The 20,206-nt window shown below is 48.5% G+C and overlaps 1 protein-coding gene across 1 annotated transcript; it reads left to right on the plus strand.

Annotated features, from left to right (window-relative positions):
• Nucleotides 1-18,814: 18,814 nt before the first annotated feature.
• On the plus strand, nt 18,815-19,854 carry LOC125520382 (uncharacterized). Its single transcript, XM_087532623.1, has 4 exons — nt 18,815-19,204; nt 19,292-19,387; nt 19,475-19,600; nt 19,696-19,854. The coding sequence occupies exons 1-4, from the start codon at nt 18,815-18,817 to the stop codon at nt 19,852-19,854; spliced, it is 771 nt and encodes a 256-aa protein (XP_087388749.1).
• The last annotated feature ends 352 nt before the right edge of the window (nt 19,855-20,206 follow it).

Consider the following 20,206-nt stretch of genomic DNA (forward strand, 5'->3'; position numbering starts at 1 on the left):
GTAGCCCCTTGAAAGCTACACAGATCTGAACCAATAATTTTAATAAGAATGTGTATCCCAGCTTCTTTTATAATCTTGAATCCTTCTCGGTCCTACTAAACTGTAACTCATGTTTCTTTTTGGAAACAATATTTTGGACATATACTAATTAAGCTAGCTACATGGGAACCTTTTGTTCTGGCCAGATTTGATGATTTCTCTCAATATACTGCTGGCGATGTAGTTGGCAATGATTAGGTGGGCAGTTCTTCGCATTGCATTCTGTATTTAAGTTTGGACAATTGGCTGCTAATTTATCATGTGAATATGTTCTCTCTCTGGAGATGAAGATAGCAAATATTTGTTATATTCTTATCCAATCAGCTCACACCATTGTTGTGATCAACAAAAGATTTAGAACTTCCAAGCTCCGTTTTTTCTTGCTAGCTATGAAGGTGATACTTTAGTAAAAGGTGCATACAGTACTAACATTTTTGCTATCTTTATGCTCCTCCATATGGATGGGAACTAAAAGGATGATGATATTATTCTACCTTCCAATATTTGGTGGTGCATATTTAAGAAAATCACTGCTAAGCATGTCATTTTCTAGAAAGGCGCTTGACTGGAATGTATATGTATATAGTTAATAAAATCATAGTGACGGATTTTTCAGTTCCTCTATTTAGATTAGAGGCGTCTGCATGCATATTAACCAAGTGATCAGTCTTTCCAGCTCAAAAGAGAAAGTGACCGATGTTTTGGCATATTTTCCTATTAGGAATAAAATGGATATGCCCATGTGCATATGCACACAGATTTCAGGTTACAGTGTAATTAGGAAACAGATGATACCTCATTGTGTAGTCTTGGTCTGAGAAGAGTGGATATACTTGGTGAATATATATGTTCCACCCGACCATTAATTTCAGAGAAAAGGACATGCACTTCAGTAGCAAAAATTTGATTGTTATGTACTATCTGTAATGCTAAGCATTTATTTGCTAATATCTCCTCATCTGAATTTGTATTTTGGTCATTTGGCCTTTTAACTATATGGGCATCTGCAGATGGTCTGAAAAGCAAGATATGCTAGAGATAATAACTATACTTGCTGCTCCAGATGGACTAAGAATGGAACCATATCCTAGGCCTACATGCTAATATTGTACACCAACGAATGCTTCACTTATTTATACTTAATCAGTTGTGTAATAATAAGCGCGATATTAGCTTCTGTACCCATCTTAATGGTTAAAATACTTTTCTTCAATATGTGACACATTTGCTTCTGTTTCCACATGTCTTGCTTCATGATATCAACATTGTTAATCGTTTATCTTTATCTTTCTTTCCCTTTACAGCCTACTTGAATGGATATGGTTCTTGAGAGGCCATTTCTTATGCATCAGGCCCTGAAGGTGGATGTTGCTTGTATGCTAAACAAGGAAGAGGCATGCCCTACCTGGCAGCGACCACCTTCCACTCAAGGGATATAGCACTATCATTTAGCACACACTGTTCCAGGAGAAACAATAATCATGAACAGAAACAGTAACCAACAATATCCCTACTGACCGGCGCGGCTCCACCAACGATCCATCAGCCCCTGGTACAGAAAGAGGTGATTCATCACTTGCTATACAATCTCTTTCTCTATTTCCTTCTAATTCATCCTTGCTTTCCAATCTCCTTCTCTATTTCCTTTCTCCTGACTGTAGTATCCTCTTCAATCTCAGATCCAGAAGCTCACGCATGGAGGACATGGACATTGGTATCGTCTGTGACGAGGGTTCCCCAGGATCAATAGCGTCAAGGACAGGAACGCCTGTGCCCAATGTAATATTCTAAAAACCTTTTATACTCCATTCATCGTAGAGATAGCCTCCTGCTCCCCCTCTCTTACTCACGTACCTCCTCCTGCCTCCTCCTGCCCCCCCTCTCTTACTCACGTTATTGGCCCCTAATTTTTGACTTTCCTACGTTATTGGCCCCTAATTTGTGATTTTCCTGAACATGACACCTTTTCTTCTCCGGATCTGCATTCCACCTGTAGTAATTGTGAGATTATATATGTATTCGTGTTCATTCTTAATTTAAACTAGACCTAGCTGTATATACTACAAAATTTGTTAAACATGCGCTGGGCAGGCTTCCATGATGAGTTCGTAGCCTTTATGAAGTTCTTGCTGGTTGTTTTCTGTAATCATCGCTCATTTCTCATCTCCATAGCACAAAATTTGATTCTTGCATCTAATCTTACCGGCGTGTTTACTGAACTTTGTATATATGAATTTCACCTCGTATTTTCTTCCTGGCTTGATAAGAACTGAACAATACAATTTGCTTTCTCGTGTCCAGTATTCCAGATTGAGTAATGCTAGAGATATGCGACCCGTAGACCGGTTTATGAAATTCTTTAGGTGTATTTTTCTTTCATGTACATAGCTGGAAATTGTTTGATATACATTTTATAAGGATAAACAAGGCTTACTGTACGTAAGGCTTGATACTACCCCATTTCAAATAACTAAGGGAATCACTATTTCTCAAATGCAAGATATTGGTTTATTTTATTTCGTATGCCATGTTTTTTGTTTCAGTTCTTTGTTTTTTCAATCCATTTGCTTTCTTGCAATCTTCGTGATAACAGAGATTTGAGAAGGATCTGTCTCTATAGCTGTAGATGATAACTACATAATTATTTGTTCTTTCTATGTGAAATATTTGAAAACCAAATGCAAATCGTTGCAATATTTAGCCTTCAGTACTTATAATGCACAAATATAAAATTATATTTTGCTATTATGTTCTTCTATTCTAGAATCATTTCCCTAATCTGCCTATTTTGATCATGAAATTAAGTCAATTTCTTCTACTATCTTCATGTGCTTGCGGATAGGATTCTGAAAGCTTATAAACTTATTTTCAAAGCTTGCCTAATAATTTTATCATATAAGTTGAAATTCAGTAAAACATTCCCACTTGACAGTGATCTATTGTTATTCCCTTAAATGTTGATCCAAGTGTCATAAATGGCACAAGATGCAGTTTTGATTAGATTTTGAGTGTGAAATTTATACTGTCTTGCGGTGATGCATGATGTTATTTATTTCATTAGAGAAAGATAAGTGTTAACCTATTAAGTTAATTTGGGTGACGGATTTAATGCTTCATGTTAATTATTTGCAGTTTATTTACGGGAGAAAATAGTGGTAGTTTATTTATTGTCATTGGTTAAGACTGCTGCCATTAGATCTATATGGTTGCGGTATATCTTCAATTATTTGCTAAATTGAGGGATTAATGTTCCGCTATTAGGTTAATTAGGCTAGCAGCTTTTAGCACTTCTCATCTATTGGTTCAGCTATTATTTTCTGAGAAAAATTTTTTACCCTTGCTTTGTCCCTACAGGATAATGACTACCTGATAGTGATTCCTTATGCTCACATCTTTGGCCTCATGCTGCAAGCTCTAAAGCTGCCCCCTGCAACTTACCAGCACAAAATATACCCAGGCGGAAAGAATCGTGTGACAGTGACTTTCATTTCTACTTTGGAATTGCTAGATGGTTCACTTGTCCCGAGTTCTATACCAGGTGCAATCTTAGATAGCTATGAAGATGCAGAAGACAGTGCTGCTATGGAGGCTATTAGATTCATGGAGAATGCATATGGCAAAGAAATGAGGGGCTACCACTACACCCATGTCAAGAGGCTAGAAAATCAAGTGACGCACCTGGTCAAATGGTTGACTTCATCCAATGAGACAATCAAGAAGCTGCGCAAAACATGCTACTACGCTGTCAGGTACATGAACTCATATTCTGCCCAGATAGAAAACACAACAGCTGCTCGCCACCTGAAAGGTCAGGACAACACCAAAGGAGTTATGAAAACAGCTCTTGCAAGCATCGAAGGACTGACGCAAAGGCTACGCTACATTGCTATGAAGTTTGAGCAGCGCCTTGAAGCAACCAGAAACAGTTTCTGGTAAACTTTGCTGAATGTATCCTGGATAGCGTGCTTCATCGGTTACCGCAACAACCACCTTTTGTTTCATATCTATCAGACCAGCATCTTTCACATTTTGGACTACTCCCAACAAGATATGTATAGACTTTAGTCCTCCCTTGCTGCCTCTGGTGAAAAGTAGTCTATGATGTAGTTTACGATCTTTAGATTTTATTGTTGTCTGTATAGTCAAGAGCGGTTTACCATCGCTTATTGTATATATGTGAAGGTCTCCTCTTCTACTGTTGTTTCACAACACTATGACCGAAGAAAACAACCTTTCCTTTTATCCATGCTTTCACACTAATGTTTGCATCAAACATTCCCTGTGATCATATCTGCAGCACTTACAAGCTCATATTAAGATTTCCCAATCGATCCTGTACACATTCAACCAATGTATATAAGCTATTCTTTTTGAACAATAATAGGTTAGAGCATACTCTCACACCGATTAGCTTACATTCGGCCTTTCCGCCATTGGCGCAACGGGTCATCTAGTTATGATAAACGGCGAGCGAGAGTGGGATGGGCGCAGACGGCGGTAGTGGCTGGGCCGGAACCATAGCCTCGTCCTCAAAGAGACGTAGAGAGCGAAAGACGAAGGAGACGCCATGCCCGAGGATGGTCCGTGCCTTCATGGATCTTGCTCAGGCAAGCATCAGGAGTTCAAGACATCGACGGAAGGCATCTGTGGCTTCATGCGCCATCTAGTCGGCGTGAAGTACATGTACGTAAGCCCGCAACAATTCCGCATGCAAAAGAGAGGGAACCTATGATATTGAGTTTGTTGACCCATATATCATTAATGAAAAATGAGAGAAGACTACCACAAAGACAGAGAGGCTGACTTGCTAAGGTTTATGAAGGCACAAAATACCAAAACAGAAATACTATTTCCTTACAACTTCAAGTGTGTATTATTGTCTTGTACTATAAATTCTATTTTGCTTATTTGATGTTAAGTGTAGTTGATGAGTTATGTATGCCTGCTTATATAAACGTGTGCACATGTTTCACTGGATCCTTCTAATAATTAAAGTTGACGCTGGAACTGTTGAAACTCTGGACTCACTAGGTAAAGACCCTCGAGAATACAACAGTGTGGTTTTGATGCTCGACGTGTAATTTCAATCATTATCGCACTATATCGACTTCTTTCATTCATTTCGTGATATCAAGTAATTAGTAGCTTCTTTATTCATTTTCTTTGCCGGGCAGGGTTTGAAAACGGTTCATCAATGATGTTGTCGTTGAATGGAAACGGGAGCTGCGATGGCGACAGACCACGGTAATTAAGTAGTACTAGCTAGGTTAGTGCACCTCTTTAATTATAGTATCAATATCATTATCACGCTTGATTATTATCTGATTGAATTCTATTCTCGTAAAGTGCATGAGGCAGAAACAGGGGACTAATTTATGTGCAGACTACGTTTGCGAGAACATTTGCATGACGACCGAAAGGAATAGAGATGTAAGACAACTTCGGGTACGTAAACACTATTCACATTTTTTTAATGATGATCTAATATTCATTTTGATCTTCTTTAAAGATGGAAGAGATGCGGGAGAAGCTCCTACTAAAGAACCGAATAAGCAATTCAAAGAGGAAGTTACGGTATTTTTGCTTAAGGAGATCATATCTGAAAGCGGAGAATACTATTGCCGCTAATGTCTGCATGTAATAATCTTCAAGTCGTACGAGAAATTATATTATATATGCATAATGTGTACAGTATGTAGTAGCGTAAAATATGTTTGAATGAAAAAAGATTGAGTGGAAAACATAAAATGAAAAGGAAAATTAAACCATAAACCCTAAATCTTAAAATCCTAAACCTAATAAAAAATCCTTAGTCCCAGTTGGTGTCACCAACCGGAACTAAAGGTCTTTCAGCTCCCGGCGCTTGCTCACGGCCACGTGGAGGGGCCTTAGTCCCGGTTAGTGTCACTAACCTGAATTAAAGGTCCTCTAGCCCCCGACGCTAGCTCACGGTCACATGGAGGGACTTTAGTCCCGAGTTGTGGCCAATTGAAACTAAAGGGTGAGGGCTTTTAGTCCCAATTTCGTTGTCCCGGTTGATGACTCAGCACTAAAGACCGTTGCCAACCAGGACTAAAGCCGCATTTACCACTAGTGTCCGCTCGTCCCTCCTGAGAGCCTGATATTTATGGATGGGTTAGGCAGTAGCATGTGGAGTTCGGCTGGGTCACGGACAAAATAACAATAGTACGTACACATGAAAACCAATTCGTACAGATATTCTTTCAGTCATTGATTCGTTTCCTAAGAACTCAATTTCTCTTGCGGTCAAAAGTTGCATACAAAATTTCACACATTAAGGTTTTGTGGAAGGGGAATCAAAAAATCTTCCTCCTTTTAAATCTCAGTCATTAACCTTTGTGGTTGGAAGAAGAATAATTAAAAAAAATCCTCCTTTAAATACCAGCCGTTAATCTTTCTGATTAATACAATATCAATGGATATAAAGCGGTGGCGAAAGGAGAACTATGAATAGTCCGGGGTTATGGCCAACCAGGACTAAAGGGTGAGGGTCTTTAGTCCCAATTTCGTCATCCCGGTTGGTGCCTCGAGACTAAAGGCCGTTGCCAACCGGGACTAAAGCCCCGTTTTCCACTAGTGTCCGCTCATCCCTACCGAGCCCGATATTTATGGACCGGTTAGGCATGTGGTGTTCGGCTGGGTCACGGACAAAAAGACAATAGTAGGTACACATGAAAACCAATTGCGTACAGATATTTTTTTCAGTTGTTGATTCGTTTCCCAAGAATTCAATTCCTCTTGCGGTAAGAGGTTGCATACAAAAATTTCACATATTAAGGTTTTGTGGAAGGAGAATAAAAAATCTTCCTCTTTTTAAATCTCAGCCGTTAATCTTTATGGCTTGAAGGAGAATAAAAAAACCTTCCTTTTTTTAAATCTCAGCCGTTAATCTTTATGATTAATACAATATCAACGGATATAAAGTGGTGACGGAAGAAGAATTATAAAATCTTATGTCCTTTAATATTAGGTTATCTCTACTACTTACTAGTAGAATGCCCGTGCTACGGGCTACAATGCATACAACGTTGCATTTAAATGTCTTCACAGAAGCCCAAGAAATTGAATTGGTAATCATCTGACCTCAATACGGATGTTTGGTTGTATACCGAATTCGTATTGGAAACATCTGGCCAATTCCATTCGACTTTCGCTCCAACGCAAAGCTCGTTCCCACCATTCGGACGGATACCTCTCCGTTTTCCTCCTACTTGTGCATCTCCCACAAAACTTACCCCTTCGACCTCTAGCACCCAGGAAAAGAAAGAAAAAATGAAAGGAGATCTCGAGGCGACATATCTACCAAGGCGGCGGCGACGAAGGTCTATTTCTCCCCCATTCGTACCTCTCCACCCATACACAGGTCCGATTGCTCCGCCCCCTCTCACATCCCTCTCAAAACAGGCTTTCGCTTCGCTTTATAGATAAAGCAACAACAGAGGAAGTACAGTCCGAACAATAGATGATGGTGAGGTAGCCCTCTCTGATCTGGAGAAATCCGGCAAATGCAGAACACATGCAATTATGCTACCAACAACAAGTATCGGAAGAACTAAACAACCTCACGCTACAACTTAGCACACCTAAACTCCTCGACAACGCCCCTAAGAGGGATAGCGGTGCAGAGCATTGCCACTATCGAGTCCACACCGGACAAAAGTCTTCACCCGAAGCCCTGACATGGAAAGAAGAACCACACTGACATCTTCAAGAAGAGTGTGGCACCCTCGGGTGTCACCGCCGTCGGCGCCAAGGCACGAATCTTTTGTTAGGCAACTCACTCGTGCCACCACGAGGCCGCCAGAAGTAGTGTGACAATGTCAGATCCCCAAATCCGGATCAGGACACCGCCTCACCGAGAGAGAGGGCACGTCTGAGCTACCCGTCTCAACACCTCTCGTTGCCCACACAAACCGGGACGGTAGCCACCACCACCACAATGATTCTTGCCGAAGAGCAACCGCGCGGACCGCCATCCGGGGTCGCCACCCCGCCCACATCACAACGCACTCAACCACGGTAAGAAGTGCGACGACACTCCATCTACTCCTAGCCCGGCATCAGTCCCAGAGTCAAGGTAGGCGCTTCAACCATGGGAGGCATCCACACCTGCGTCCCCAGCCAATACCCGATGGACTCGGGGGACACGACTCTGAGACTATCGACAGCCACCGGTGAGCCAGCCCTGAGCCCTTGGCCAGGCGATCTCACACGGTGCCATTTACATGGTCACTCGCACCAATCCGCACACCGACACAACGCTAACATGACCACCACCACCGAGCACCAACCAGACCATGCCTGCCTCACCTACTCGGAGCAAAATCTCTAACCCGTCTCGAGCCCAAAGCTGGCCCGCCTCAGCACGAGCCCCATGTCGTCGCCATCCCCATAGCACAAGCAATCCATGCGCCGCCCATTTTGACCGAGGAGAAGGTATGGCACTACCACCACCCGCACCCCGCCACCGACAACAAACCGTTGCCACCAAAGCAGCATGGGTGCACCAGCAACCCAAGCGACCACCTACGGCTACCTCCGGACCTTCACGTCACCAACAGACACTATCGGAAAACGGGCATACGCCGACGACCAAACCTATGCCTACGGCTGCCGTCGGCCTAGTTTGAGATATGCCGACAGCCTAGTCTTGCCCGTCGGCTTACACTGGCCGTCGGGTTACATGGATCTATACCGACGGTTGCCGTCGGCACAGAACGGCCATCGACCTAGGCGCAGACATGCCGACAGCAGCCGTCGGCATAAATCAGCCGTCGGTATAACGGCGGGCCCGGCGACCCCGCCCGTGACGAGCGGCTAACGCCGTCAAACCTATGCCGACGGTCGGGACGGGCGGCCGTCGGCATATCTCCGCATGCCACGTCACCGATCCGCGGCGTAGGTATGCCGACGGCAGCCATCGGCATAGTTGCCACGTCACCGATCCGCGGCACGGCGCCCACCAGAACCCTGCCGTATCTATGCCGACGGCTTTGCCGTCGGCATAGCTATTTTTTTACATACTTATTTGCATATGTTTTAATGCTTTTTTTACATACGTTTTTTTGCATATGTTTTTATGCTTTTAAAAAAAATATGTTTTCATGCTTTTTTATGTATTATATGAATATATATGTAGTTTGTAATTTTTTCCATAGATTATGAATATATATATATAGTTTGTATTTTTTCGAGCACATTAATAATATGCTGTCATGTTCTTTTGAATATAGGTCCTTCAATTTTATTAAAATCAAAAATAGCTATGCGACAGAAGTTGAGTGGCGGTTGTAAACGCCCGGCACCTGTCTCCGGAGTGTGACCCCCTCACGTCCGCGGTGTGCCCCCCTCACGGACGGCGCCGCCGCCAGCATCTGGAGGGCGGAAACAGCCGCATTGGGTCTATACGGAGGGGACGTTGCTCTCAAGTGTTTCTATGGGATGACCTACCACAACCGGGTGGTGTTGTGGCATGTTCGAAGAGGCGGCACGCATCTCCGGGGCGTGGCCCCCCTAACGGATGGCGCCGCCGCCGGCACCTGGAGGGGGAAAACGGACGCATCGGGTCTACACGGAGGGGATGTAGCTGTCGGTTTGGCCCGGATGTTGCTCCCAGGTGTCCCTCTGAGCTAACCTGACACAACCGGGTGGAGAGGTCCACTGTTCAAAGCCCGTCTGTGAAAAGTCACAGGGCTAGATCTCGTGGTCAACCGCTCCAGGGTTAGGCAGGACGGGGGCCCTGAGGGGGTAGCAATGCCACTGGAGCGTCGCACTGGCCCCTCATACATGCGGGGTGGTGTGGTGGCATGTCCGAAGAGGCGGCACGCGTCTCCGGGGTTTGGCGCCCCTCACGGACGGCGCCACCACCGGCACCTGGAGTGGGGAAACGGACGCGTCGGGTCTACACGGAGGGGATCTTGCTGTGGATCTGGCCCGGATGTTGCTCCAAAATGTTCCTATGGGCTGAACTAACACAACTGGGTGGAGAGGTCCACTGGTCAAAGCCCGTCCGTGCAAAGTCAAAGGGCTAGATCCCGTGGTCAAACGCTACAGGGTTAGGCAGGACGGGGGCCCTGGGGGTAGCAATGCCACCGGAGCATCGCACCGGGCCCTCATACATGCGGGGTGGTGTGATGGCATGTCCGAAGAGGCGGCACGCGTCTCCGGGGCGTGCCCCCCCTCACGGACGGCGATTACACGGTAGTAGACGTTTTGCGGTAACGATGCGGCGTGAATATTATTAAATACTTGGAGCGCGATAAAATCATGAGTTTTTTTGCACGACGTGGGCACATGTGCTATAGGAACGATGGTATTTTTTCATAATTTTTGGTGATGGAGAAGTATCTAAAAAATTCCCTCTACGCGGATTGTCCTTCGCGCGTCTACGGTTGTGGCCGGCGGCCTCCGGGGGCTAGCATGCCGCCAAATCTTGCGTAGGCGGCCTCTCACAAGTCTGGAAGTGTTGTGGCGGTTGCAAACGCCCGGCACGTGTGTCCGAGGTGTGCCCCCCCTCACGGACGGCGCTGCCGCCCGCACCTGGAGGGGGGAAACGGACGCGTCGGGTCTAAACGGAGGGGATCTTGCTGTGGGTCTGGCCCGGATGTTGCTCCAAAGTGTTCCTATGGGCTGACCTAACACAACCGGGTGGGGAGGTCCGCTGGTCAAAGCCCGTCCGTGCAAAGTCAAAGGGCTAGATCCCGTGGTCAAACGCTACAAGGTTAGGCGGGACGGGCCCCCTGGGGGTAGCAATGCCACCGGAGCGTCGCACCGGGCCTCATACATGCGGGGTGGTGTGGTGGCATGTCCGAAGAGGCGGCACGCGTCTCCGAGGCGTGGCCCCCCTCACGGACGGCGATGACACGGTAGTAGACGTTCTGCGATAACGATGCGGCGTGAATATTATTAAATACTCGGAGCGCGACAAAATCATGAGTTTTTTTCCACGACGTGGGCACATGTGCTATAGGAACGATGGTATTTTTTCATAATATTTGGTGATGGAGAAGTATTCGAAAAATTCCCTCTACGCGGATTGCCCTTCGCGCTTCTACGGCTGTGGCCGGCGGCCTCCGGGGGCTAGCATGCCGCCAAATCTTGCGTAGGCGGCCTCTCACAAGTCTGGAAGTGTTATGGCGGTTGCAAACTCCCGGCACGCGTGTCCGGGGTGTGCCCCCCTCACGGACGGCGCCGCCTCCGGCACCTAGAGGGGGGAAACGGACGCGTCGGGTCTACACGGAGGGGATCTTGCTGTGGGTCTGGCCCGGATGTTGCTCCAAAGTGTTCCTATGCGCTGACCTAACACAACCGGGTGGGGAGGTCCGCTGGTCAAAGCCCGTCCGTGCAAAGTCAAAGGGCTAGATCCCGTAGTCAAACGCTACAGGGTTAGGTGGGACGGGGCCCCTGGGGGGGGGTAGCAATGCCACCGGAGCGTCGCACCGGGCCTCATACATGCGGGGTGGTGTGGTGGCCTGTCCGAAGAGGCGGCACGTGTCTCCGAGGCGTGGCCCCCCTCACGGACGGCGATGACACGGTAGTAGACGTTCTGCGATAACGATGTGCCGTGAATATTATTAAATACTCGGAGCGCGATAAAATCATGAGTTTTTTCCACGGCGTGGGCACATGTGCTATAGGAACGATGGTATTTTTTCATAATTTTTGGTGATGGAGAAGTATCAGAAAAATTCCCTCTACGCGGATTGCCCTTCGCGCATCTATGGCTGTGGCCGGCGGCCTCCGGGGGCTAGCAGGCCGCCAAATCTTGTGTAGGCGGCCTCTCACAAGTATGGAAGTGTTATGGCGGTTGCAAACGCCCGGCACGCGTGTCCGGGGTGTGCCTCCCTCACGGATGGCGCCGCCAGCGGCACCTGGAGTGGGGAAACGGACGCGTCGGGTCTACACGGAGGGGATCTTGCTGTGGGTCTAGCCCGGATGTTGCTCCAAACTGTTCCTATGGGCTGACCTAACACAACCGGGTGGGGAGGTCCGCTGGTCAGAGTCCGTCCGTGCAAAGTCAAAGGGCTAGATCCCGTAGTCAAACGCTACAGGGTTAGGCGGGACGGGGGCCCTGGGGGGTAGCAATGCCGCCGGAGCGTCGCACCGGGCCCTCATACATGCAGGGTGGTGTGATGGAATGTCCGAAGAGGCGGCACGCGTCTCCGGGGCGTGCCCCCCCCTCACGGACGACGATGACACGGTAGTAGACGTTCTGCGGTAACGATGCGGCGTGAATATTATTAAATACTCGGAGCGCGATAATATCATGAGTTTTTTTGCACGACGTGGGAACATGTGCTATAGGAACAATGGTATTTTTTCATAATTTTTGGTGATGGAGAAGTATCCGAAAAATTCCCTCTACGCGGATTGTCCTTCGCGCGTCTACGGCTGTGGCCGGCGGCCTCCGGGGGCTAGCAGGCCGCCAAATCTTGCGTAGGCGGCCTCTCACAAGTCTGGAAGTGTTATGGCGGTTGCAAACGCCCGGTACGCGTGTCCGAGGTGTGCCCCCCTCACGGACGGCGCTGCCGCCCGCACCTGGAGGGGGGAAACGGACGCGTCGGGTCTACACGGAGGGGATCTTGCTGTGGGTCTGGCCCGGATGTTGCTCCAAAATGTTCCTATGGGCTGACCTAACACAATCGGGTGGAGAGTTCCACTGGTCAAAGCCCGTCCGTGCAAAGTCAAAGGGCTAGATCCCGTGGTCAAATGCTACAGGGTTAGGCGGGACGGGGGCCCTGGGGGGTAGCAATGCCGCCGGAGCGTCGCACCGGGCCCTCATACATGCGGGGTGGTGTGATGGAATGTCCGAAGAGGCGGCACGCGTCTCCGGGGCGTGCCCCCCCTCACGGACGACGATTACACGGTAGTAGACGTTTTGCGGTAACGATGCGGCGTGAATATTATTAAATACTCGGAGCGCGATAAAATCATGAGTTTTTTTGCACGACGTGGGCACATGTGCTATAGGAACGATGGTATTTTTTCATAATTTTTGGTGATGGAGAAGTATCCGAAAAATTCCCTCTACGCAGATTGCCCTTCGCGCGTCTAGGCTGTGGCCGGCGGCCTCCGGGGGCTAGCATGCCGCCAAATCTTGTGTAGGCGGCCTCTCACAAGTCTGGAAGTGTTGTGGCAGTTGCAAACGCCCGACACGCGTGTCCGGGGTGTGCCCCCCTCACGGACGGCGCCGCCGCCGGCACCTAGAGGGGGGAAACGGACGCGTCGGGTCTACACGGACGGGATCTTGCTATGGGTCTGGCCCGGATGTTGCTCCAAAGTGTTCCTATGGGCTGACCTAACACAACCGGGTGGGGAGGTCCGCTGGTCAAAGCCCGTCCGTTGAAAGTCAAAGGGCTAGATCCCGTGGTCAAACGCTACAGGGTTAGGCGGGACGGGGCCCCTGGGGGTAGCAATGCCACCGGAGTGTCGCACCAGGCCTCATACATGCGGGGTGGTGTGGTGGCATGTCCGAAGAGGCGGCACGCGTCTCCGAGGCGTGGCCCCCCTCACGGACGGCGATGACACGGTAGTAGACGTTCTGCGATAACGATGCGGCGTGAATATTATTAAATACTCGGAGCGCGATAAAATCATGAGTTTTTTTCCACGACGTGGGCCCATGTGCTATAGGAATGATGGTATTTTTTCATAATTTTTGGTGATGGAGAAGTATCCGAAAAATTCCCTCTACGTGGATTGCCCTTCGCGCGTCTACGGCCGTGGCCGGCGGCCTCCGGGGGCTAGCAGGCCGCCAAATCTTGGGTAGGCGGCCTCTCACAAGTATGGAAGTGTTATGGCGGTTGCAAACGCCCGGCACGCGTGTCCGGGGTGTGCCCCCCTCACGGATGGCGCCGCCGCCGGCACCTGGAGGGGGAAACGGACGCGTCGGGTCTACACGGAGGGGATCTTGCTGTGGGTCTGGCCCGGATGTTGCTCCAAAGTGTTCCTATGGGCTGACCTAACACAACCGGGTGGGGAGGTCCGCTGGTCAAAACCCATCCGTGCAAAGTCAAAGGGCTAGATCCCGTAGTCAAACGCTACAGGGTTAGGCGGGACGGGGGCCCTGGGGGGTAGCAATGCCACCGGAGCATCGCACCGGGCCTCATACATGCGGGGTGGTGTGGTGGCATGTCCGAAGAGGCGGCACGCGTCTCCGAGGCATGGCTCCCCTCACGGACGGCGATGACACGGTAGTAGACGTTCTGCGATAACGATGCGGCGTGAATATTATTAAATACTCGGAGCACGATAAAATCATGTGTTTTTTCCACGACGTGGGCACATGTGCTATAGGAACGATGGTATTTTTTCATAATTTTTGGTGATGGAGAAGTATCCGAAAAATTCCCTCTACGCGGATTGCCCTTCGCGCGTCTACGGCTGTGGCCGGCGGCCTCCGGGGGCTAGCAGGCCGCCAAATCTTGCGTAGGCGGCCTCTCACAAGTCTGGAAGTGTTATGGTGGTTGCAAACGCCCGGCACGCGTGTCCGGGTGTAGAAGGGGGAAACGGCGATGACACGGTACCTAGAGGGGGGAAATGGACGCGTCGGGTCTACACGGAGGGGATGTAGCTGCGGGTTTGGCCCGGATGTTGCTCCGAGGTGTCCCTCTGTGGACGACCCCGTCCCCCTTCACTCACCTGACGAACTAAGCTACCCCCGCCCCCACCGCCACCCCCACCGTCGACGACCCCCTCCCCCTTCACTCACATGACGAACTAAGCTCCACATCGAGCACGCGAGGCGGCAGCCATGTCGCTCCCATACCCGCGACCAGGCCACGGCCTTGGCGAACGAAGCTGCTCGAGTTCGGCGCCTCCCCTCCCCTCCCCTGTGTGTGGTTTCGGGAGAGGAGAGGGCCAAGCGGTTAAAAAAAAAAATCTATATGTAATTATAATACATAAAAAAATAAAAAAGGAAAAATATAACTATAAAAAATTAAAAAATCTATATGAAATTAAAAAGGATAGATATAAGTATAAGAAAACATTAAAAAATTTATATAAAATAAGAAAAGTAAAAATAAAAATATGCCGACAGCTAGCTGCGGCCATACGAAAGCTTCTACGCGGATCGGTGACGTGGATAATAATAAAAAAAATATGCGTACGGCTAAGCCGTCGGCATAGGTGCCACGTGGCGCCCTCACCTAGCCGTCGGCATAGTTCACCTTATCCATTCGCTCGGCGACCCCGATCCACTCATTCTCTCCCCCACACCCCGACCTGCGCCGCCGCCGTACCCCGACCCCGACCTGCGCCGCCGCCGCACCCCCACCCCGACCTGCCGCTGCCGCCGCCGCCGCACACCCCTCCCCTGCCGCCGCACCTCCCACTCCACCACGCCCCCTGCCGCCGCCGCCGCACACCCCACCCCTGCCGCCGCCCTTCCCCGCGTCGCTGCCCCCGCCTCCACACCCGCCGTCTCCACCCGCCGTCGCCCCAGCCTTCCCCGACCCTGCCGCTGCCCCGGCCTCTCCCGACCCCGCCGGTGCTCCTGCAGCCGACCGCGGCTCCGTCCGGCCCCGTCCCTCCCATCCCCGACCGCCCCTGCCTCACCATCCCCTCCACCGCCGCGCCCCCTGCCACACCCTTCTCGGTGAGCTAGATTTTTTTTCATTTTTTTGCATTTTTTTCTACTGTTGGATGGATGAATGAATGCATGGATGGATGTTGGATGTTAGATTGTTAGGTTAGATGTTAGATGTTAGGTTGTTAGGTTGATATATAGGTGAATGTTGGATTTTAGGATGTTAGATTGTTAGGTTGCATTATTTTTATCATGATGATTTTGTCATTTGAGATGTGCTCTAAAATTGGTATAAGATGAGTGATTATTTTTATCATGATGATCTTGTCAAAAAATTGAACCGGACAAAATTTGACACTTGACAAATTATGATTTTTTTCATAGTTTTAAGTGTCAGTGCTTAATATTAAGTAGCTATGTGAGATGTGCTACAATATTATGATATGACGAGTGGTTATTTAATCATGATGATCTTTCTAAAAAAAATTGAAGGACAAAATTTGACACTTGACGAAACATGATTTTTTTTCATAGTTAAAAGTATCAATGCTTAATGTGAGGTGATGACCTAAATTTTTTTCACTTGGTGTAATTAACGGGATTTGTGGTGTTCCATCTTCGTGGAGTGATTGTCGACATTGGAGGTGTTGGTCCATGATCGCCCCTCTCCTTTGATCAACTACATCGGAGGGTGAGCAACAATTCCATGACTTCGTCCACTTTTTTTCCATGTCACTAGATTAAATTTTCACATCAAGTCACGTAACCTAGGTCTCCCGTCCGAAAGGGTTGCATCGATAAATATGCATTCAATTGCATATTTATCACCGCAGCTCTTTCGGATTGTCCAGCGCTTTCCACGGACAGCCCGAGGATGTGTAGATTGGGTACGTTGTTCATGCTCTACCCCGTTCCGAGACAGGATTTCGGCGCCGCCTCCCTGTTGTTCTCCGGATGCACATTCTCTCGGCATTTTGCTGAGACGTGTATTTGGAGAACAGCGGGGAGGTGCTGCCGAAATTTTGTCTCGGAATGGGGTAGAGCATGGACAACGTACTCAATCTACACATTCTCGGGTGGGATTAGGACCCATCTTTACCTATTAAAGATGTAGGTGGATTAAATGTCGTTTCTCGTCAACCTTGTAAAAAATAAAATATTGATGTGAGTAATTTAAATGAATCCTTAATTTTGTTGTGTGGCTTCCAATAAAGCAGAGATGGTAGATAATCAGTGGATGTATAGTGGGTTTTTCCGTCGGAATCAAGTAACAACAGAGTGGGTCGAGAAAACTGATGTGTTTTTGAAAGAGATATTCCGTAGTCCAATGAGGATGGTGCCAGAATGCCCATGTGCCAGATGTAAGAGACGTATCCGCAGAGAAGTATGTAAGAGACGCTTTGTGCTAAAGAAGTATGTCTTGAGAAGTATGTAAGGATGACTTGGGTTATGTTGACCTGGACCCAAACGACGACGATGCACGGATTGATGGTGAGGCAGTTGTGAATCAAAGAGACATAAATTATGCTTGAAAAGTTAAATGAAGACGCTGATGATGAGGAAGAGCCTCCACCTCCGTCAGACAACGAAGAAGATATGCGTGATAGTGATGATGAGACTGGTCCACAAATAGATTACAATAGTGATGATTCATATGGGTTCTAGAATGTAAGTTCTTTTAATGATCATTACAATAGTATGCTTAATGTACTCTTATGGTATTAATGTTTTTCCTGTATGCTTGTTTAATTGATATCCTTACTAATTGTTTATTCTCTTCTCAATGCAGGTTTGCTAATCATGGGCAAGTCCAGCGGCGCCAGTTTCCTCAGTAAATTCAAAGGACTTACTCGGAGTGGACGAGCCCACAAGGTTCCCTCCCGACTACGCGAGGATGACACCTCACAGGGAGGTGGAGGGGTCAGGGGAGGAGACCCTAGAGGAGGAGGCGGTGGGGGGAGAGCCCCTAGAGGAGGAGGAGGTGGGGGGAGAGGCAGCCGGGGCAAAAAACTCCGGGCCGTGTCCGAAATAGGAGGGTCTTCTTCGATGCCCTCCTATACAGAGGCACCTTCTGAGTCTGAGGAGGAGGAGTATGTTCCTGATGGCGAGGAGGAGGAGGGTGAGGAGGAGGAGGGAGAGGAGGAGGAGGGCGAGGAGGAGGAGGTCGAGGAGGAGGGTGAGGAGGAGGGCGAGGAGGGTGGAGGGGAGGTTGATCCCGAGTTGTGGGGTGACTTGCCACCGGGTGCTCCGCAGGAGTGGCTGCGTGGTAATGCCGGACTACCTACACCACCTTCTATCGAGGAGCACAAGTGGCTCATTGAACCTGTGGGGACAGAGTAAGTGCCTCTCAATCATATTTTCAATACATGACAACATTTTCTTATTGTACACATGGCAATCATTTGATTCTTTTGCAGAAACTGGATCCTTCGGGGAAAGGGCCGTAAACCGAACGGCCTTATCACTGTCCTGTTGAAGGAGTTTTGGCCTGGCCTATTCTGCCCGCGGCCAGACAGGGACCCGCAGCTGCGGGTTTTGGCCACGAGCTGGGCCCACTACGAGGCTTGCAGCAACGCGGAGTACGGGACGGCCGCTAAGGTCGTGATCACCAAATTTTGGGTAAGTTCTCTTCTGAATCACTTGTCTTCAGTTTCATTCATAGTTTATCATTGAATCACTCAACTCATGCCTTGTTTGCTTCTGGTTTATGCATGATTGCAGCAACTCTATAGAGTTCTTGACGAGCACAAGGCCAGAGCCGACGTGGTCTTGCTTGCGGCTGCGAAGAAGAAAGCTCGTCAGTTGCAGTACGAGGTGCACTGGGTTGCCGTCTCACAGTACTACCACATCTACCTGCAACAAAAGATGACCAAAACTCAAGCGCAGAGGCAACGACTTACCTTGAACAGGGAGCAGTTCATGATGGTAACTATTACTAACTTATCATTGTTTCGAGCAGTCAACTATATGTTTCGTGCTCACATGTCATGCTTCCAAAATTTGCATAGGTTGTTCCTCGTTGGTGCTATGGAAGGCATGACGGATGGGCGAGTTTGGTGGATAGGTGGCTCGGCGACGATGCAGAGTTTGCTGCCAAGAGCATCAAGGCCCGGGCTAACCGTGGAAAAGACGGGACACACGGCCAAGGAAACAGGAACCACTGGGGCTTCAAGGCCATGAAGGTATATCTATATGCATGATGCATTTTTGTTCTTCTTTACCGTCATGTTCTTATGTATGGCTAACTTCTGTTTGACGTTGCAGGAGGACAAGTTGAAGAGGCCGCTCTCAGACATTGAGTCGTGGAAGCTGGCCCGCGAGCGGAGTCATCCCAAGGAGGGCGAGAGCCAGTACTACGGCAAGACCGAGGAGCACCTGGAGTCTTACACTCAGCACTATCAGAAGTTGCATCCAGATGTTCCTGTTCCTGAGGTCGCCCAGTCTCAGATCGACGACACGGCAGTGGTGGCCATCCAGGGGAAGTCACATGGCCGGTATCCGTGTTTCGATGGCTTGATAACTCCTTCGATCTCGTACACACGGCTTCGGTCTACCAAGCCGAGCCAGTTAGAGAGTACGGGGCGTTCACAGACTCCCTTAGCCCGCCAGCATGCTGTAAGTACTTCCCCTTTATCTTTTTCTCTCTAGCATTCTCAGTTCATTTTCAGCATTGCTCACTTAGAAACAACCTAAATTATGTAGGCATATAAGGCCTTTGTCGAGCATAGGAATCTCGAGGTGCGAGAGTACTTGCAACGAGTGAAGGCAAATGATGATTACAACCGTCAGATGATGGCGGTTAGTTTTGCCCTCTTAAAACCAAGCTAAAATTTTGCACTTTCATTCCTTCTGACCTTCTAGTTTGCTTGTTTAACTAACATATAGGCTATGTTGGCGTCTTGGAGTAACCGCACGGATCCACCACAAATGGGACCCCCACCACCACCTGCGGGAGAACCCCCACACGTGCCCACGTTCGATGAATGGGTGGCACTAGGCAGTGATGGTACGGTTAGTACATTTGCCTAACTACTGGCAAACTAGTTCTCGTTCATTCAACACTATCATATCATATTTACCGTTAGAATCTTTTCTGAAACATGTAGGGGACCGGTGGCTCGACTACTGCTCCGTCGACCCCAGTCACTCCGATCTGGCAGAGTGATGGTGGTCACGGTGGCGGTTTTGGCGGAGGTGGTCTTGGTGGTGGTGGTTTTGGTGGAGGTGGTCTTGGTGGTGGTTTTGGCGGAGGTGGTCTTGCTTGATGTCGATGATGATTCCGTGCATGTGGCCGTCGTGCCATTCCTTTCATGTTGCTACTTTTATGATGTTCCATGTCTTGCACTACTTTTATGTTCATGAACTTCCGCCGGTGATGATCTTTAGATGATGATGATGAACTTGACTATGTTTAGATGATGATGATGAGCTTGAGTATGTTTAGATGATGAACTGTCATATTTCTGAATAATTCCATATTATTCTGCTTTGAAATGCTGTCAAATGAATTGAAAAAGAGAAAACAGGGAAAATAAAAAACTATGCCTACGGCAAAGCCGTCGGCATATATAAGCCCAGGAGTTACCAGGGCTTGCCACGTGGCAGATCTATGCCTAC

Source organism: Triticum urartu, chromosome 7A (genome assembly GCF_056163025.1).
Source record: "Triticum urartu cultivar PI428250 chromosome 7A, HENAU_Tu73, whole genome shotgun sequence".
Taxonomy (NCBI): Eukaryota; Viridiplantae; Streptophyta; class Magnoliopsida; order Poales; family Poaceae; genus Triticum; species Triticum urartu.

Excerpts from the sequence above, each read along its gene's own strand:
- LOC125520382 (XM_087532623.1), top strand. The coding sequence starts at position 18,815 with ATGTTCTTATGTATGGCTAACTTCTGTTTGACGTTGCAGGAGGACAAG. Across the intron at positions 19,388-19,474 it reads ACAACCGTCAGATGATGGCG|GCTATGTTGGCGTCTTGGAG; the intron begins GTTAGTTTTGCC and ends ACTAACATATAG. Across the intron at positions 19,601-19,695 it reads CACTAGGCAGTGATGGTACG|GGGACCGGTGGCTCGACTAC; the intron begins GTTAGTACATTT and ends TGAAACATGTAG.